The sequence below is a fragment of the Cervus elaphus genome, chromosome 4, assembly GCF_910594005.1.
Source record: "Cervus elaphus chromosome 4, mCerEla1.1, whole genome shotgun sequence".
Classification (NCBI taxonomy): domain Eukaryota; kingdom Metazoa; phylum Chordata; class Mammalia; order Artiodactyla; family Cervidae; genus Cervus; species Cervus elaphus.
The window spans coordinates 55,071,768-55,091,297 of NC_057818.1; the positions used below are offsets into that span (position 1 = coordinate 55,071,768).

The 19,530-nt window shown below is 55.0% G+C and overlaps 1 protein-coding gene across 1 annotated transcript; it reads left to right on the forward strand.

The window, feature by feature from the left end:
- The first annotated feature begins 302 nt into the window (after positions 1 to 302).
- Positions 303 to 18,943, forward strand: EHD2 (EH domain containing 2). Its single transcript, XM_043899642.1, has 6 exons — positions 303 to 455; positions 2,652 to 3,112; positions 3,660 to 3,757; positions 8,300 to 8,712; positions 14,176 to 14,340; positions 17,126 to 18,943. The coding sequence occupies exons 2-6, from the start codon at positions 2,709 to 2,711 to the stop codon at positions 17,675 to 17,677; spliced, it is 1,632 nt and encodes a 543-aa protein (XP_043755577.1). The 5' UTR covers positions 303 to 455; positions 2,652 to 2,708; the 3' UTR covers positions 17,678 to 18,943.
- Positions 18,944 to 19,530: the final 587 nt, after the last annotated feature.

The following is a 19,530-nucleotide window of genomic DNA, read 5'->3' on the forward strand; positions in this document are numbered from 1 at the left end:
TTGAGTGAAAGAAGAACCATGGAGGGTTGTGAACAGAGGAGTTTTCATGCAGTCGTTTCCGTTGAAAAAATTATTATGATTACTTAAAATTATTATTGGTGGTGGTGTTACTGTTTTATTATTGCTGTTCCCATGTCAGGAAGGGAGACGGGGGTGGAGTTTGAATGCAGGACGGGAAACCCGCGCGCGCACCCATTTCGCAAAGGCACCCTGCCTGTCCCCACCAGGGGGCGCCAGAGGCCGGGCGCCCGGTTTGGGGATGGGGGGGCGCCTCTTCCCGCCCGCCCCCCCCCCTTCTCTGCCCCTCCCGTCCCTCCTCCCCGTTCTGGGCCCCACCCGGCTCAGACGGCTCCGGACGGGACCGCGAGCACAGGCCGCTCCGCGGGCGCCTCCGATCCCCGCGGGACCCCCGCCCAGCTCTCCCTTCCCGGTCCTGCAGTCTGCGCGCCCCCTCGGTGAGTGACCCCCAGCCGAGGCTGTCGCCCCCCAGCCTCCGCCCGCCGAGCCCTCGGGCCTGCGCTGCCTCTGGATCACTCCCCTGCTCGCCAAAGACCCTCGGTCTCCACCCCAGGCAGTGTGCAGGGGCCTCAGTTCTCCCCAGCTGCTCCGGAAACCTCTCTGTCTCCCTTACTGCCCCCCACCCCACACCAGCCCCGTCAATCTGTAACTGTGTTCCCCATTCTTCTCCTCCCTTCGCGCGTCCGTCCTTGCGGGCCCCCTCCACCGCATTCATACCCCTCTCTTCTATTCCTCCTCCCACCCCAAAAGTTCCTCTCCTACCTCACCAACCCCACTGCCTGTCCAGCCACCCCAAAGCGTCCTCACTAAGATGTCCCCCAGGTCCCTCCCCGTGTAGGACACCGCCCAGGGCCCCCTCCCTCTGCCAAAGTCCCAGGTCTTGGCTCCAGCCTCTCCTTCACCTTTCTGGCACACCCTCCCTGAATTCTCCCCCTCCCACACGCGCACACTTTTTTTTTTTAAAGCATGGTTATGATTTTATGGACTTTAACATATTGGATGTGCAGTTCTTTTTGGTGCTCAAATTGTCCCATCTTTGGCCAGTGGGAGTCCTGTCGAGACTGTGACATGCCCCATCCTGGTTTGAGCATTTCCCCACTATCTGACCCAGACTCACTTGTTCTTTCCCTGCCTCAGCCCCCGAATTAGCCATTTCTCCCAGAAGCCTCAGTTTCTCTTTTAGTGGAAAATGGTACCTAGAGACTCCAATCTGACCAAAAGTCGGTTCTGTACAAAGATCAGTAAAATTATAAGCATCCACTTAGACTGATCAAGGGGGAAAAAAGAAAGAAAGCAAAGACATAAATGAATGATAATCAAGAATGAAAGGGGGAGGGGGGACATCACTACGGATCCTACAGTGAATGAAAGGCTAGTAAGGGGATGTAGAGAATACAGTCTAGGTGCTGGGGGTGCTGGTTGCTGCTGGGTTGGTAATTCGTTCTCTCCCTAACCCCTTAGATCTGTGATAGGAGTGTTGGCTCTGAGGTCAGGTTACCTGGAGTCCCAGCTTGAAGCACTTGCTAACAGTGATCTCAGGGAAGTTATACTATCTTCCTGAACCCCTATTTCCTTATCAGAAAAGTGGGGGTAATAATAGCCTTACCTTACAAGGCTATTGTGAAGATTAAATGCGTTAAAGCAGTGTCTGGCATGCAGTGATCACAAATGTTATTATTCTTGTGAATGATAACATCATGATCTGGGGGGGATCCAGGCAGTATTGAGACTCATTTCTCATCCTTGTGCCCACATGTTCAGCCACTCTGTCCATCCATTTTACAGTTCCAGGTCCTGAAACCCACCATCCTCTCTGCCTAAATGCCCTTGTCACTCTTCAAGGAGCAGCTCAAAAGTCAGTCCGGGGGGCTTCCCCTGTGGCTCAGCTGGTAAAGAATCTGCCTGCAATGCAGGGGACCTGGGTTCAATCCCTGGGATGGGAAGATCTCCTGGAGAAGGGAACAGCTACCCACTCCAGTATTCTGGCCTGGAGAGTATGTATGGGAAAAGATTCCACAGGACACAACTAAGACGTGGTACAGCCAAATGAATAATAAATGTGGAAAGAAAAAAAGTCAGCCCAGCCAGAGCTTTCCTAATCCTGTGACTGGTTCACCCTGTCCCCCTCTGGTGCCTACAAGTCCACCACCCAGCTTTTCCCAGGCCTCGTTGACTGCTCGGTGCCCCGGTTCTCTCCAAATGGAGGCTCTGAGTGTGTGGGGACTGGTCTCTGGTCTATTTTTGGATCCATACCTCTTGACACATGGTGCGATTTCAGTGAAAACTGCAAAATAATGGAAGGGGTGGGGATGGAGAAAGAAAAAGACGAAGGAATCCTTTTCTTCAGATCAGCTTCTGCATCCTTCCGCTTGTTTATCTCTTGGGCTTCCACCACCAATCTCGCTTCTTCCAGCATGCCATTGTTACTCTTTCTCTTCCTCCAGCTGGAATAATCACCTTCTTCCTCCTTCAGCCGTCAACACCTGCCATCCACCCTCAGTGCTCTCAGAAGCTCTCCGCACCCCCCCCCACCTCATCCCACCACCCTTCTCCATTGATTCTACCTTCTGGCTCCCTTTCTTCTTCACCTCCTCCTCCAGGCAGTCCCCCATCAACATCCTCTCCTCCCACAGGTAGCCCTCGCGCTGTGCATCTCCGTCAGCGAGCTCAGCGGGCAGTGTGCAGCCACCATGTTCAGCTGGCTGAAGCGGGGCGGGGCTCGGGGCCAGCAGCCGGAGGCCATCCGAACGGTGACCTCGGCCCTCAAGGAGCTGTACCGCGAAAAGCTGCTGCCTTTGGAGGAGCACTACCGCTTCGGGACCTTCCATTCTCCGGCCCTGGAGGATGCTGACTTCGACGGCAAGCCCATGGTGCTGGTGGCCGGCCAGTACAGCACGGGCAAGACCAGCTTCATCCAGTACCTGCTGGAGCAGGAGGTGCCCGGCTCCCGGGTGGGGCCCGAGCCCACCACCGACTGCTTCGTGGCTGTCATGCACGGTGATACGGAGGGCACCGTGCCTGGCAACGCCCTGGTCGTTGACCCGGACAAGCCCTTCCGTAAACTCAACCCCTTTGGGAACACCTTCCTCAACAGGTGTGCGGCCAGCAGCCCGGAGGGTGTCTTCCTCTCCCTGGGCCCCATCTTTGTCCCATCCCTGCCTGTGTCTCTCTGCTTTTCAGTCCTAATCCCCTTCTCTCTACTAGAGCCTTCCTCTTCTTGCCTTCTCTTGGGGAGCAGTTAAGCCAGTGATGCCTGAGTTCGACTCCTGTCTGGCTGTCTAGCTGGATGACTTTGGGCAAGCAGCTTAACCTCTCTATTTCTTATCCTCATCTGGAAAATGGGGATAACCATAGTCCTCCCTCCATAGGCCTGTTGTGGGGACTAGATGAATGAAAACATACAAAGTGCTTAGAACAGCACCCTGCACAAAGTACATGCTCAATTAACACCAGCTCTGATTTTTTTTTTTTTTTTTTTTCTTTTTAGAGTCCTTATTCTCTGTCCTGGTCTTCCTTTTTTCTTTTAAGATTCTTCCCCTCTCCGAACCTGATTCTCCTCCGTGCAAGTCCTGGGTTCCCTTCTCATGTGTCCCTCCTCCTACCGGTCCCTGCATTGACCCCTGACCTTCCCTCTGCCCCAGGTTCATGTGCGCCCAGCTCCCCAATCAGGTCCTGGAGAGCATTAGCATCATCGACACCCCGGGGATCCTGTCCGGAGCCAAGCAGAGAGTGAGCCGTGGTGAGTGAGGCTGGACCCCTGGGTCTGAGGGAGGAGGGCCCAGGGTCGCTGCTAGGACTGTGTGGGCCGGCCCTGAGCTGGCTGCGTAGCCGAAGGGAGCTGGTGGAAGGCTGTGACTCCTCCGAGCTGGCGCGCGCTGAAGGGTGGGGGAGGCGTGTGGATGAACACGTGTGAACTCGCTGGGGCTGCATGTCTGCGCGGGTCCAAAGGATGAGGGGGCAGAGATCGAGAGAGAGAGGGAGACTCAAAGGTGGACAGAGATTTAGAGGGCGAGGCCGGGATCCAGAGAGAGGATCCGGAGAGATGGGAGACCCAGCGAGAAGGCAGAGCCGGGCGGGGAGGCCCTGGGCCGCTGTCAGCGCCTGGCTCCACCTCTGGGCCACGGATGGGGCTGAGGAGGGCCCGGGACGGGGAGTCTGGGCAGGGGCCAAGGGCGGCCAGGAATTTATAAACAGCTGTGCGGGGAGAGCGGCGGGGGGAGGGGTGAATTCCAGCGGGGCCTCCGGGTGAGCCCGGCCCCCACCCCTGCCCCGCCTGGCTCGGTCTCCGCGCCGCACCCCCCTCATTTCTAGCCCCTTCCACCCCTGCCCCGCGAGGCCTCGGAGGCCAGAAACTGGGGCAAAGGAGGCTGCAGTGTGGGGCAGAGGGGACCGGGAGGCCTCGGCGAGGAGGCAGGGAGGCTGGGCCTCGCTCCGGCGAGGGCGCGGAGGGTTACCGGTGTCCCTGGCGGCTGCCCAGCAGGAGCCTATCCCCCGGGAGAGAGGCAGGAGACAGCTGCATAGGACATGGGGGAGGGGGAGGGGAGCTGCCAGCCGGATCGGGAAGGTGAGGGGGGGGGGGGTCCCGAGGGAGAGTCGGAGGGGGGCCACTTCGAGTCATGGCGGGGATGCCAGATGGAGGCCCAAAGGAAGTGGGGGAGAGAACGGGGGTCTCATTCTGTGGCTGCGGGAACAGAGGAAGAGGAGACTGTGTCTGTCTGTCTGTCTGTCTGTCTGTCTTGAGGGTGAGTGTGTGTATGAGCGTCTGTGCCCGTGTGGGTGGCTAGGTGTGACTTTGGGCAGCTCCAAGGGCCTGGGGGGCGGGGCGGCGCTTGTGGAATTGTGTGTGACTGTGACTGACCGCGTCTCTGTAGGTAGTTGTATTGTGAAACGTGTTGTGCAGGGGAACTTTTATGTGACTTTGTGGATCATTTAGTGTGTGTCTGGGAAGGTGTGTGGGATTCCCAGGCGGCTCAGTGGTAAAGAACCCGCCTGCCAATGCAGGACATGCAGGCTCGATCCCTGGGTGGGGAAGATCCCCTGGAGGAGGAAACCGCAACCTACTCCAGTATTCTTGCCTGGAGGATCCCATGGACAGAGGGGCCTGGCGGACTGCATCCGTGTGACTGTGGGTGTGACTCTGAGGTGTCAGCGCTCTGCTCGTGCCTGTGTGTGGCCCTGTAGGACTGAGATGATTTTGTTAGATTGGGTATAACCGCATCTCTGTATACAGTTGTGCCCTCGTGTGTACAGTGAGAGTGTGTGTGTGTGCATGAGTGTATCTTTTGTGTAACTGTATATCATTGTGTCCTTTGGTGGGTGTGCAGGGTGTGCACAGGCACGTTGCATGCCTGCTCCTATCTGTTACGTTGTGTGGGTCTCACAACATCTTTGCCATTGTGTGACCTTGGATATCTATGTAGGTTCCGGATTGCTCGCGAGGGTGTGTGTGAGGGTCTGCACCTTGTAGCGTGTGACTCGGATGGTGTCCAGGTGTATGCTTGCTCCTGAGTGCACGTGTGTATGTGCATGTGTGTGTGCACTGCTGGAACAGTCGCCTCTGTAGAATATCTGTGAATGCACAGGTGTGTGACTGAAGCAGAGGGGAGCCTTCTGGCAGGTTCAAATCTGGCCTCTGCTCCTTCTAAGCTGTGAGACCTCGGCCGAACCACTTAACCTCCCCGTGCCTTAGTTTTCTCACCTATAAAATGGGAACATGATAGTCTCATGACATACCTCGTTGACTTCCCCAGTGGTCCAGTGGTTAGGACTCCATGCTTCCATTGCAGGAGTGTGGGTTCAACCCCAACAGGGGGCTAAGATCCTGTAGCCTGCATGCCACTTGGCGAGGCCAAAAAAAAAAAGAGTCAAACTGTGTGAGGCACTTAGAGCAGTATGTGGCCCACGGGAGGTGCTACGGAAGGTCCTGTGATGACTGCTTTTCGTCTGTGAGGCTGTCATTGTGCACCTGGGGTGTCTGCCTGCCACGTCTCCCATTCCCATGCTGACTCAACCTCCGGCCCTCCCTCCCTCCCTGCATGAGACACACTTTCCAAATCTGGACGTGTGTGTGTGAGTGACATTGCGGACAGAGGAGGGGCCCTAGCTTTGGTCCCTCTGTTGACCTGGCCCGCCCTCCCCGCAAAACAGCGTCCCCCACCCCCTCCCGTCCCATCCAGTCCCCTGTGACTACAGGAACCTGCTTGCGCCCAGGCAGGATGGGCCTGGCACCAGCTCCCCAGCAGAGCATGGAGGCTCCCGGGGCTGCGGCTCTGTGCTTCTGTGTCTGGAGCAAATTAACCAGTGGACTCCTTAACCATTCTGTTCCTCAGTTTCCCCTTTTGGAAAATAGGGGTCATAAGAGTGCTTGTCCCCTGGAGTCGTTTTGAAGATTCAATGAGTTGAATCGGGGAGGGCATGCGATGACTTCTGGTGAATCGGCCATGGCTGTCTGTCCCACCAGTTAACTCCTCGCCCCCAAGATCACCCCTCAATGTTTCCTCCTCCGGGAAGCCCTCCCTGACCACCCAGCCTGGGTGGTCAAGCACCCGTCTCTGGGCTCCTGCGGCTCCCTGGATTTTCCCATCCCAGACTGGCCACTCTGGACGGTAAGCCCACCCTGTGTGCCCAGCACAGAGCAGGCTGTTCTGAGAGCGGCTCCTGGAGAGCTCCGCCGCAGTGTCTTGCAGGCATCGTGAGGATCTTTTGTGGGTTGCTCGCCGTGTGCCTAGCTCCGTGGGGTTTTCTGGTTAGTTTTTTTTTTTTTTTTATTAGTTGGAGGCTAATTACTTCACAACATTTCAGTGGGTTTTGTCATACATTGATATGAATCAGCCATAGATTTACACGTATTCCCCATCCCGATCCCCCCTCCCTTCTGGTTAGTTTTTAATGTTTATTCATTTGGTTGCATCGGGTCTTAGTTGCAGCATGTGGGCTCCAGAGCGTGCAGGCTCAGTAGCTGCACTGAGTGGGCTTAGCTCTTCCACAGCATGTGGGACCTTAGTTCCCCTACCAGGGATTGAACCTGTGTCTCCTGCTCTGCAAGGTAGATTCTCAGCCACTGGACCACCAGGGAAGTCCTTGTTGTTTTTTTGTTTTGTTTTTTTAAAGTTTTATTGTATAATTTACATGCCTAAAGCTCACTCTTTTTAAGTGTATAGTTCGGAGCCAGGCACTCTTTAAGCTCTTCATATAGCTTAGCTCATGTGTATTCTTTCCATCTTCACACAGTCCTAGGAGGTAGGTTTTATGATGATTTTCATTTTACCAAAGAGGAAACAGAGGTTCAGAGATGTTACTTGCTTCCTTAAGTAGCTGATAGAAGCAGAGTCGGGATTCAAACCCAGGCCTTCCCCGACTGCCAAGTCAGGGGGTCTCAACGGCTCCTATCTGCTTTCCCAAGGCCTCGCTTGCTGCTGAATGGATGAGTGAACCAAGAAGTGAATGGTGAAAGGAATGAATGAATGGGCCTAGGAGCCAGCTGTTGGTGGGATAGGTGCCCTACAAAGGCAAGGACTTTGTGTGTTCTCTGTGGGATCCCCAGTGTCCAGGATAGGGCCCAGCACACAGGAGACTCTTGGTAATTTATTGTTAATAAATTTATAATATTTAACATCTGCTATGGCAAGACTCTAATAAGGGCCCATGTAAAATCTTCAGTTGCTGGATGGTAGGGCGATCTGACACATCCTGGGGAGGAGTTGGAGTTGATGGTGGCATTTGGGGGACTCAAAGGTCCATAGAAGCATAGGGAGTTTATTAGGAAACATTTCAGTGTTTTAATAAGGGGACCGATGCAAGCTGCTAATATTTGCCCAAAGAATGAATGGAAAGGTGAGGGGGTGATTGTCCTCCGTAGTTGGATGGCTAGAGGGCCGGAGTGATGGCGAAATTCTGGAGGCTGAGGGCCTGGAGCTATTTCCCACAGACAAAATTTTCAGTGGTTAACAACCTGAACATCTGTACAGTCCAGTTTGAGCCAAAAACAATGAATGTGTCCCAATGGCTGAAGGCTGGGGGCTGACCTCTGCTTTGGGGGACTGGAGCCCCTGTGACTGAGTGGTAAAGAATCCGCCTGCAGTGCAGGAGACACAAGAGAAGGTTGGACCCCTGGGTGGGGAAGATCCCCTGGAGGAGGGTCTGGCAATCCACTCCAGTATTCGTGCCTGGAGAATCCCATTGGACAGAGGGGCCTAGGGGGCTACAGTCCATGGGGTCGCAGAGTTGGACTTGACTGAAGCGAGCACGCAGGCACACGCCCCGTACCACCCCTCCCCTGCAGGCTACGACTTCCCGGCTGTGCTGCGCTGGTTCGCGGAGCGCGTGGACCTCATCATTCTGCTCTTCGATGCTCACAAGCTGGAGATCTCGGACGAGTTCTCGGAGGCCATCGGCGCCCTGCGAGGCCACGAGGACAAGATCCGCGTGGTGCTCAACAAGGCCGACATGGTGGAGACGCAGCAGCTGATGCGTGTCTACGGGGCGCTCATGTGGGCGCTGGGCAAGGTGGTGGGCACGCCCGAGGTGCTGCGCGTCTACATCGGCTCCTTCTGGTCCCAGCCCCTGCTGGTACCGGACAACCGGCGCCTCTTCGAGCTGGAGGAACAAGACCTTTTCCGGGACATCCAGGGCCTGCCGCGCCACGCGGCGCTGCGCAAGCTCAATGACCTGGTGAAGAGAGCCCGGCTGGTGCGGGTGAGCAGTGATGGGGGGTGGGGAGGCAGCGGCCGCTCTTGCCTTTTCCCTGATCCTCCTCTGCTTGGCTGCTGGTCCCTGATCTGGCATCAGCTCTCTGGTGAGTTAGTTCTTTAATCTGAGAAAGTTCTCCTGTTGTGCCTGGCCCTCTGCCAGGTGGTGCTGGGAAGGGAGCTCTGACCACGGCAGTCCAGGGGAGAAGACCATTTCATCCCCAGAGTGACCATCCGGCATGGTCAGGGCTGAGAACTGGGGAGCCCAGGGGAAAGCCCTGGAGAACTTATTGGAGGAGAGAGCATCTGAGTTGCAAACTGGAGGATTATGAGGATGAGGAGGGAAAAGGATTCTAGAAAATGGGGCCAGCAAGTGCATGGACTGGGGATGAGAACATGGCCAGTTCGAGGAAGAGGGGAAATGCCAGTGTGGAAGCCACTGTAGATGGTGGGAGTAACGGCATCTGGGGGGTGGGGTGGGGTGGGTGAGAGTCAGATCACCCGGGACTGTGGTCTGGAACCTGTGCTTTGTCCCAAGGGCACTGGGGAGCCACGGAAGGACTCAGGGTAGGGGAGGGACAGGGTCAGACCCTCGCTGCCTTCTGGAGGGGGGATCCAAGGGCAGTAAGACTGGGTTCCCAGACTAGGGAGGAGGCTGGGGGACCTAGGAACCAGGAGGAGCCTGGATCAGGACATAGCCTCGGGGAAGGGGAGGGGAGCACTGATTTAAGAGCGTTTTTGGAGGCCGAATGGAACATTCGCAGGGGAGGCTGCCAGCCAGGCTGGAGGTGGGGCAGGAAGCCGAGCAGGCTAGGAGGCCTGGAAGGTTATGGGGGTGGAGGAGCCTGAGGTGTTGGTTTAAGGAGCAGCAGAGGGGGTGAGTCAGAGCCCCCACCCCCCACCCCAGGAATCCTCCTTAGGAGGGAGCGGCCCAGTGTGGTCAGCTCCTGAAGCCTCCAAAAAACACCTTTCTCTCCTCTGCCCAGGCCCTGGACTGTCTCTGTCTGTCTCTCTGTCTAGATCTCTTCATTTCTACCTCTTTCTGGTTTTTTTCTCTTATTCTTTTTTCCCTCATCATTCTCTTTTCTCTTTCTCTCCTCTCTCTTCATCTTTTCCCTCCCTCGGTCTCCCCCTGGTTCACCCGCTTCCCCCACGGACCCCGGTCCCGCAGGCCCCTCGGGGAAGCCGACAGCAGCGGGAGCTAGAACTCCAAGGTCCGTGGGAGCGAGGGGCGGGGTGGGGCCGGACACCTGGTGCCCCCACCATGCAGGAGGCGGCTCCGGAAACCCAGACAAACCCGGGAGTCCCGGACCCGCGCCCGGCTCAGCCCGCCCACCCACCTTATCTCTTCCTGGCACCTTCCCCCGCTTCCTCTCTGGAAAAGCCATTAGCGCCCTCCCTCCTCCCGTCTTCTGGGTTGCAGAAGAGCGGCCCTTAGGCTCCGCCCCCTCTCCCCATTGGCCCGCTCTCGCAGGCCCCACCCACCGGGCTGGCCACACCCCTGTCCTGATTGGCCCCTTCAGACCTGCAGGCCACGCCTCCCCCTTGATCCTGCAGCTCCTCTGTGGCTTCCCCGTGCTACAGAAAATACGGGGTCTACTGTGACCAAGCCTCGGTGCCCTTTCCTGCCCTGTGTCACCCGCTCATCCCCCACGTGTGATTCTGCCACACCTGGTCCAGCCATCAAACAACAGCCCACACCATTCACCTCCCCACCTGCTCTCCCCCAACAGTACAAGGCCTCTCCTCACTCTTGGTAACTACCCCTCTATGCCTCAGTTTCCCTGTCTGTAACGATCTAGGATTTGGGTGAGCCCTCTGGCTCTGCCCTTTGTTTGAAGCGACAGCTGCTGTTAGAAGGGGCGATTTCCATGGGCTGTGTGATGCTTGAGCACAGGTCAAGACCCTTGATGAGCAGGATCTTGGGAGGTTTTGATTTTTAAGAGGCCAGGATGCCCTGAGCCTTCCTACGGAGCTCTCTGAGGCAGCTCAGTAGCTTTCATTCCACAAATTGTGACCGAGGGCCGACAGTGGGCTCCTGTACTGTTCTAAAAGCTGGAGATGCCGCAGGAAACAAAAGCAGATAGTTTCTTTTCTTGTAGAATTGCTTTTTAATGGGGAAGTGAGTATTAAATTCAGCTCTAATATACTGAATGTGATAAGGATTATGAAGAAACATGAAGCAGAGGAGAGACTGGTGGGCTATTTAAGGGACTAGGGTCATCAGGGAGGGTCTCCTGGAGGAGGTGATTCTCGAGCAGAGAACTAAAGAACGGGGAAAGGTGAACAGAATGGACATCTGGGGGAGACTATACCCAGGCAGAGGAAACAGCAAGTGCAAAGGCCCTGAAACCGGGACATGCTTGAATATGGAGCCCTGGAGGAGACAGGATGGTGGAGATGAAAGGATATGAGAATTCAAAGCCAGCCAAGGTGCCACCAGAATGTTTAGCGTTCTAAATCTATGACTCACTAAAAGGAATTTTTCGAGAGTGTTTTTAATTGAACATTTAAGACCATCTCATGGGAAAGCACTCATGTACTGTCAAAGGTGCCCCCTCCCACCCCTGACCCCAACAGCCCCCAGGTTCTCTTTCTTGCAGACAACCCCCAAGAATAGTTTTTTCTTTTTCCAGATACATTCTATTTTTACTTAAGCATATCCATTTAATTATTGAGCTTCCTATTTAAAAATAGGGCTTCCCTGGTGGCTCAGATGGCAAAGAATCTGCCTGCAATGCGTGAGACCTGGGTTCCATCCCTGGGTTGGGAAGATCCCCTGGAGGAGGGCATGGCAACCCACTCCAGTATTCTTGCCTGGTGAATCCGCATGGACAGAGGAGCCTGGTGGGCTGTAGTCCATGGGGTCTCAGAGTCAGACACGACTGAGCGACTAAGCACAGCACATTTAAAAACAGGACATGTGAATGCTGGTTTTCTCTCCTGGTTTGCTTTTTGATAACATACGAGATTGTGGCTCAAAGGCTCTCAGGTTCACTGGTTTACTTCACAAATATTTCTTGAGTCTTTTCTCTGCACACTGTGCCAACGCGGGGGACAGAGGAAACAGAGAAGGTCCCAGTCCTCCTGGGGCGCACGTTCTGATGGAAGGAGACAGAATAAGTAAATGATGATGGATTGGGATAAGTGCTGTGAATGAAACAATGAAAGTAAAGATTGAAAGAAATTGGATGGTGGTGCTTGGGGCACCTGCTTCCCACAGGATGGTCTCTGGGAGGAGGTGACATCAAAGGAAGCTGAAGGGTGGGATTTCCCCCGTGGCCCGGCTGTTAAGCCTCTGCCTTCCAGCGCAGGGGGCACAAGCTCAATCCCTGGTTGGGGAACTAAGAACTAAGATCCACATGTAGCCTGGTGCGGCCAAAAAAAGAAAAACGAAGCTGAAGGACTCAGTTGTTGGAAGACCAGGGCAGAATTCCAGGCAGAGGGTAGCATGTGCAAAGGCCTTGATGTAGAAAAGAGTTTTGCAGGCTGATATAAAAATGAAAAAAAAAAAAAAAGGCAGTTGAGGAAGCTGGAGCAGATAGGGGCAGGGGGCAAGGCATGCAGAGCAGTGCTTCTCAAACCTTTCCGTCTCAGGACCTCATTACACTCTTAAATATTACTGAAGACCCCAAAGAGTTTGTATATACACAGATTAGATCTTTCTATATTAACCATATTAGGAAACTGAGGGAATTCGCTGGTGGTCCAGAGGTTAACACTTGGCGCTTTCACCGCCATGGCCTGAGTTCACTCCCTGGTCAGGGAACTAAGATCCCACAAGCCTCATGGTGCAGCCCAAAAAAGAAAAAGTTAAAACTGAGAAAACATTTCACTTTCTCTCATAATATTAATTAGCCAACAATACTTACATTAGCCTCACCATGAGGCTTGTAGGATCTTACTTCCCCGACCAGGGATTGAACCTGAGCCCTTGGCAGTGAAAGTGTGGAGTCCTAACCACTGGACCACTGGGGAATTCCTAAAAAATACTTATATACTTAATAGTAGATAACAATTTATTATAAATGTTATCAATACATTATTGATCATGCCAATGTATGTTAACAGATATTGATAGTCTTATCAAATCATTTAAATAGCAAGAAAAACCTAGTGCCTGTTAACCTAAGTAACAGATGTTTTGGGCTTCCCTGGTGGCTCAGATGATAAAGAATCTGCCTGCAATGCAGGAGACCTGGGTTTGATCTCTGGGTCGGGAAAATCCCCTGTAGAAGGAAATGGCAACCCACTCCAGTATTTTTTTTTTTAAATCCACTCCAGTATTCTTGCCTGGAGAATTCCATAGACAGAGGAGCCTGGTGGGCTATACAGCCCATGGGGTCACAGAGTCGGACATGACTGAGCGACTAAGCCCACTAACACACAACAGATGTTTTATGAAAATTAACTGTTTTCCAAAACCCCCCAAAAAACAACTTAGAGAGGACAGTGGCCCTGTTTTACATGTTTGCAAATCTCTTTAATGTCTGGCTTCAAAGGCGACATCTGGATTCGAACATCTGTTTCTACATTGTTAGTTGCAGGATCTTTTAGCCTTTAACAATTGCACGATTCACTCAGGAGGAAATGAAGGTAAAAAAGACACATAGCACCTCAGCATTCTTGTGAAAGTAGTTTTGAGTGTGCAAACCCCTAAAAGAGTCTTGGGGACCCCCGGGGATTCCCCTGACCACACTTGGAGAATTGCTGCCATAAGGCCTTGGCGACTGTGGGAGGAATTTTGCACTTGGATAAGAAGCAAATTGAGACTTGGGAGCAGTGTCTCATGGTCTGGCACTTGTTCCTAAAAAAAACAAAAAACTCCAGCTGCTGCTTCATGGGGAAAGGATTGAAGGGGCCAGAGGGTGAGCCAGGAGTCCAGTGGGGTGACAAGTCTGTCCCCCACCAGGCAAGAGATGGTGAGGTGGAGAGAAATGGGAAAGTGTAAGAGAGGTTTAGGAGTTTAAAGGAACGACTGATGAAATGGATGTGACCAATGAGGAAGGAGGATCAAATCAGGAGTAATTTCCAGATCTCTGGGCTCCATTGGGCAGGCAGAGGTGGGGGGGGGGTGCCATTTGCCTCCAGAGATGGGCACAGCTGAGGGTGACGCGGCGGGGGCGGGGCCTGAATTCCACCGCGGGCGTAAGAGATGGAGCTGTCCAGGAATGTTGACAAGGCAGTCGGCTCTGAGTTGAGCTCCAGGGAGAGGCCGAGGCTGGTATGTAGACTTGGCAGTGGACGTGGAGGGATATTGAAGCCACGGGAGGGGCTGAGATGACCTAGAAGAGAGGGGCGAGCCCCTGTACTCACGGCAGCAGCAGCTCACCTGTAACTGTTAGAAATTAACACTCTCAGGCCCCACGCTGGACCTGGTGAATCGGAAACTCCAGCCAACCCATGTTTTAAGGAGCTCCCCACCCCGGGTGACAGAGGCAGGCTCAGGCGAGAACTCTCCTCCCTCCAGGTTCATGCCTACATTATCAGCTACCTGAAGAAGGAGATGCCGTCCGTGTTTGGGAAGGAGAACAAGAAGAAGCAGCTGATCCTCAAGCTGCCTGTCATCTTCGCCAAGATTCAGTTGGAGCATCACATATCTCCCGGTGACTTCCCGGACTGCCAGAAGATGCAGGTGGGTGGGCGCCCAGGAGGGAGGGACAAGGGGTGATGGGAAGGTCAGCTTCTGTAGGCTCAGGATGGGGCCTTGAAAACTAGAGAGATGGATGGCAGATTCCTGAAAGTACCTCCCACGAATGGTTCCGTGAGAATATGGTTGTGTGAGTTAGGATAAGGGAGTGAAGAGAAAACCCAAAGTAATAGTGGCTTAATTAGGATAGAAGTTTATTTCTCTCCTTCATAAATATCTTGGAAGATGGTCCCAGGGCTGGTTTGGTGCTTTACAGAATCAGGGACCCAGTTCTCTTCTGTCCATGCCTGGCCCATTCTCCTCCATGCCTGGCCTCCAGGCCCAAGAACCCCTCATGGTACAAAATGGCTGTGGAAACTCCAGCCATTGTGTCTGCATTCCAACCGGCAAGACGTGGGGGAGGGGGGAGCTAATGGTACAATCTAAGAACAACTTGTAGAACAGTGCCGTCCAATACTATTTTCTATGATGATGGAAATGTTATATGCTTTGCTGTCCAATGTAGTGGGCACTAGCCACGTTAAACCTGAACTTTTAGGTTTTAATTTTAACTAATTTAAATAACCACATGTGGCTACTATATTGAACAGGGTAATTCTGGAGTTGCAAGCACAACTTGTGTTGACTTCTGGTTGGCCAGAGCATAGTCACATGGCCACAGTGCTGTAAGGGAAGCTGGGAAGTGTAGTTTTTCCTCTAGGTGCCCAGGTAACATTCGGGGATTCTATAGTGAGGAGGAAGGGAAGATGGATACTGGGGGATCACTGAAGGCTCCTCCCCTGTTCAGGCCTAGGATTAGCCGGTGACGCGGATAGCCCTGGGTCTGGGTGTGGCAGCCTGGGGTGAATGAAGAGCCGCTGGAGGTGAGCAGGGGCAGGAGCAACCAGTGGACGTGGGGACAGAGGTCCAAGCTCAGGCATGGAGGCGAGGACTAGCCCCTTGGCCCAGGCTTTGCTTTGAGACTGTGTTGGGGTGATACTCAAAGCCTGTGACCTTTGGGTCTGCGATGTTTCCACTCCAAGACTGAGGAATTAGAGTACAGTGAAATTCGTCTTGGCCACTGACTAGCTCCGTGAACCTGTGCAAGTCACGCACCCATCCTGAGCCTCAGTTTCTTCAACTGGAAAATGGGCATCATCCTGATTGTATCTACCCTGGATGCTGAATTGGCTGGTGTTAGTGACTTCCTCAGGACAGTATCTGGCACTGAGTTAGGGCTGGATCAAGGTTTCTCAACCTCTGAGCTACTGACATTTAGGACTAGATAATTCTTCATTGTAGGGGGCTGTCTTGTGCATTGCAGCCCCCCTGGGTTTAGCAGCATCCCTGGGCTCTACTCGCTAGATGTCAGTAGTACTCCCAAATTACAACAGTCAGAAACATCCCCAGACATTGCCCACTGTCTCCTGGGGGATACTACCATCCCTGGCTGAGAGCTGCTGGACTCGATAAAGAGCAGCTGTGAAGATTACACTGATGTTTACTGAGCACTTGATCCAGAGGAATTCATTTAGCCTTTGCCACCTCCCAATGAGGGCAGTGCTAGTTCTCAACCTGTTTTACAAATCTGAAAACTGACAGGGAAACCAGAGGGGTCAAGTCACTTTCCTGAGGATGCACAGCTCCCAAGTTACAGCTGGGCTGGAACCTGGGCAGTCTGGCCTTGGAGTCCTCCTCACTCACAACCATCACACCCCTGTCACTTTTTTGTCGTTATGATTTTTTTGGGGGGGGCTAGGCTGGGTCTTCGTTGCTGCTCAGGCTTTTCTCTAGTGGTGGTGAGTGGGGATTACTCTGGTTGTGGCGCGTGGGCTTCTCGCTGTGGTGGCTTGTTTCGGAGCACAGGCTCCACGGCATGTTGGCTTCAGTCGTTGCTGCGCCTGGGTTCAGTAGTTGCGGCTCTCGGGCTCTGGAGCACAGGCTCAACAGCGTGGCACTCGGGCTTAGGTGCTCCGAGGCATGCGGGATCATCTCAGATCAGGGATCACACCCGTGACTCCGGCATTGGCAGACAGATTCTTTACCACTGAGCCCCACCAGGGAAGCCCCCACACCCCTGTCTCTTTATGGTCTCTTATGATCTTTGTGCCTTGGCTCTGGAAATTTAACCTGGCGCCAGAATGTGGATCAGTCTTTGCAGTGACTCTCCTGTTGCAATTGACTTGGCAACAGTGCATGTGAGAAGCAGGGTGACCACAGACTCCGCCCAGCAGCGGCTCAGCTCTTGCACCAGATGACTTCTTGCCTGGGGCCAGGATTCCGGGGTGGGGGGGTCGGGGGGCGGTCCCAGGATCTCCTGATGACTTGTCCATCCCAAACCTAACCACCAAATAGGGAGCAAGCTGCTTAATCCTTTCTGTGTGGTGGGGTAACAGAGCCAGCAGGGTGGCAGGAATTGCATTTTCTTAACTTGCATGATGGTTGGGGGTGCTGGCTGGGCAGCCGGGGTGCCACAGCGGGTGGGCAGGGCTGAGGGCTGTGCTCTGGTAAAGCTCATGTCCTCCTCCACTGGCTGGCGGACAGCTGCTGCTCTGAGTCAGAGGTCCCTGTTCTCCCTCTCGCCCAGTAAGTCACGGGGCGGTGGAACCTTACTGCCGAGTCTCTTCTGAGTGGTGGGTACCCAGGTGAATTGGGGTGTTCCCCCATAATCAGATACTTCTGTCTGTCCCCATCAAGAGCTGCCCAAGTGTCCTGGAGCCAGCACGGGGCTGGGGGGCCTGGGGATGGTGCCTCCTGACTTGTCTGTGTCCCCCCCTCTCCCTGCAACCAGGAGCTGCTGATGGCTCATGACTTCACCAAGTTCCACTCGTTGAAGCCGAAGCTGCTGGAGGCCCTGGATGAGATGCTGACCCACGACATCGCCAAGCTCATGCCCCTGCTCCGGCAGGAGGAGCTGGAGAGCACGGATGTGGGTGTGCAGGGGGGCGCTTTCGAGGGCACCCACATGGGTCCCTTCGTGGAGCGGGGGCCCGACGAGGCCCTGGAGGACGGCGAGGAGGGCTCGGATGACGACGCCGAGTGGGTGGTGACCAAGGACAAGTCCAAGTATGATGAGATCTTCTACAACCTGGCGCCGGCCGACGGCAAGCTGAGCGGCACCAAGGCCAAGACCTGGATGGTGGGTACCAAGCTCCCCAACTCCGTGCTGGGCCGCATCTGGAAGCTGAGCGATGTCGACCGCGACGGCATGCTGGACGACGAGGAGTTCGCCCTGGCCAGCCACCTCATCGAGGCCAAGCTCGAGGGCCACGGGCTGCCGACCAACCTGCCCCGCCGCCTGGTGCCACCTTCCAAGCGGCGCCACAAGGGCTCGGCCGAGTGAGCCAGCCCCCGCCCCACCCTTGCCTGCCTGTTCCTCCCTCTTGCCCTGCTGTGGCTCCCCAGCTCCGGATGGCTGCACACACATCTCCACCCCCGGCCCACAAGCGCGCTGCCTGCCCACTCTCCCAGGTGTAAGGATGGGGGTCCCACTGCCCCCACCCCCCACTGTCAGACAGTGGGGACCAGGGGAGGGGCAAGGCTTCTATGCCCACCCTTCACACCTCTACCCTCACGTTACACTCAGCACATCATTCCGACACTTAACACACAGAAGCACCCATCCGTGCCTCATTCATTCACATATTTATTGAGCACCTTCTATGTTCAGGGCTCCTTCTAGACACTGGGGAGTAAAGCAGACACATTTATCTGCTGCTCTCATGGAGCTGACATTCTCAGGAGAGGGCACACCCCAGGGTCACTCACACTCAGACACACACCCAGCCGCAACCAGTCTGATCCCTGGTTCTGAGCGAGACCCCTGGCCGATCCCCGTAAGTGAGCCGCCTCTTGGTTGAAATGACTAACACAGGGGCCCCACCGCCCCACTTCCTCTTGCCCATAGGGGCAAGGCCCCTCCACCCCATCTGGTCCTCAGGTCTAGGGACCACGGGGCTCAGAGCGGGGAGATGCAACCTCCTACTTCCTCCGCGGGACCCCTCTCAGCCCCTCCCCCCAGCTCCGGCCACACCCCTTTCTTGACTAAGGATCCTCCGTGGACAAAAAGCCCCCTCCACGCCTGCTCCTCCCAGACCCGCGCACACTCTTGAGGCCTTATGTCCTCCGCGGCTCACCTGCTCTGGATTGAAAGCCTGGCCTGCTACCCGCCCCCACCCCAAGCTCCCCACAACTGATGGTCTGCATTTCAGACGGCGGGGGGCACGGCCTCTCCGCCCACCGTCCATATTTAAGTGGAGCCCCTGCCAGATAGGAAAGCCCCAGGTTGTCATTTTAGTCCCTTTTTCAGGGACGTCGTGGGGGGAGGGGTTCTTGGTGCTACAGCCCTCCCTCCCCTCCCCTAAAAGGAACTCTCACCCCCCACTACACACACCTTTCCCTGCCTTCACCACATATTAATTAGTGCCTGACCCTGGTGGGGGACCCCACAGAAAAAAATGGGGCGAAGAGCGAAATAGATGGGGATGACGCCCCCTCCAGGGAGCTCGCTGGGGTTTCCACGCCCATCACCCCTCACCCCATGCCCCGGAGGGGACTGTGAACGGAATAGCGTTCCCACAGTGCAAATAAAGCCAAGGCTTCTTTCCCAGTGCGAGTCTGGCTGTCTAGAGATGGGATGAGGGCAGGGATCGCTCTCCGCCCAAACCCCCTGGGGAAGGAGGGCCCTGGGCATGACTTCACGGCGCAGGGGCTGGGGGGAGGGGGTCCCCTCCAAGCTCTCAGGGGCGGAGGTGGAGGCCATGACTCAATGCATCGGGAGCCTGATGACTCAGGCCTGGGCTGGGGGCCAGACCGACATATTTTCCGTAGAAAAGTTACTCTGGGACCCTCCCTCTGGGACATCCCTCCCTCCTACCTCCTGCCATGGGAGCCTGGGAACCAAGCCCTGGGGCGTAGGGGTGTGTGTGTGTGTGTGTGTGTGTGTGTGTGTGTGTGTGTGTGTGTGTGTGTGTGTGTGTGTGTGTGTGTGTGTGTGTGTGTGTGTGTGTGTGTGTGTGTGTGTGTGTGTGTGTGTGTGAGGGGCGTAGGGGTGTGTGTGTGTGTGTGTGTGTGTGTGTGTGTGTGAGGGGCGTAGGGGTGTGTGTGTGTGTGTGTGTGTGTGTGTGTGTGTGTGTGTGTGTGTGTGTGTGTGAGGGGCGTAGGGGTGTGTGTGTGTGTGTGTGTGTGTGTGTGTGT

Bases quoted from the DNA above. Each gene is read 5' to 3' on its own strand.
- EHD2 (XM_043899642.1), top strand. From the start codon at position 2,709: ATGTTCAGCTGGCTGAAGCGGGGCGGGGCTCGGGGCCAGCAGCCGGAG. The intron at 3,113-3,659 runs GTGTGCGGCCAG...CCTCTGCCCCAG, and splicing joins GGGAACACCTTCCTCAACAG to GTTCATGTGCGCCCAGCTCC. The intron at 8,713-14,175 runs GTGAGCAGTGAT...TCCTCCCTCCAG, and splicing joins AGAGAGCCCGGCTGGTGCGG to GTTCATGCCTACATTATCAG.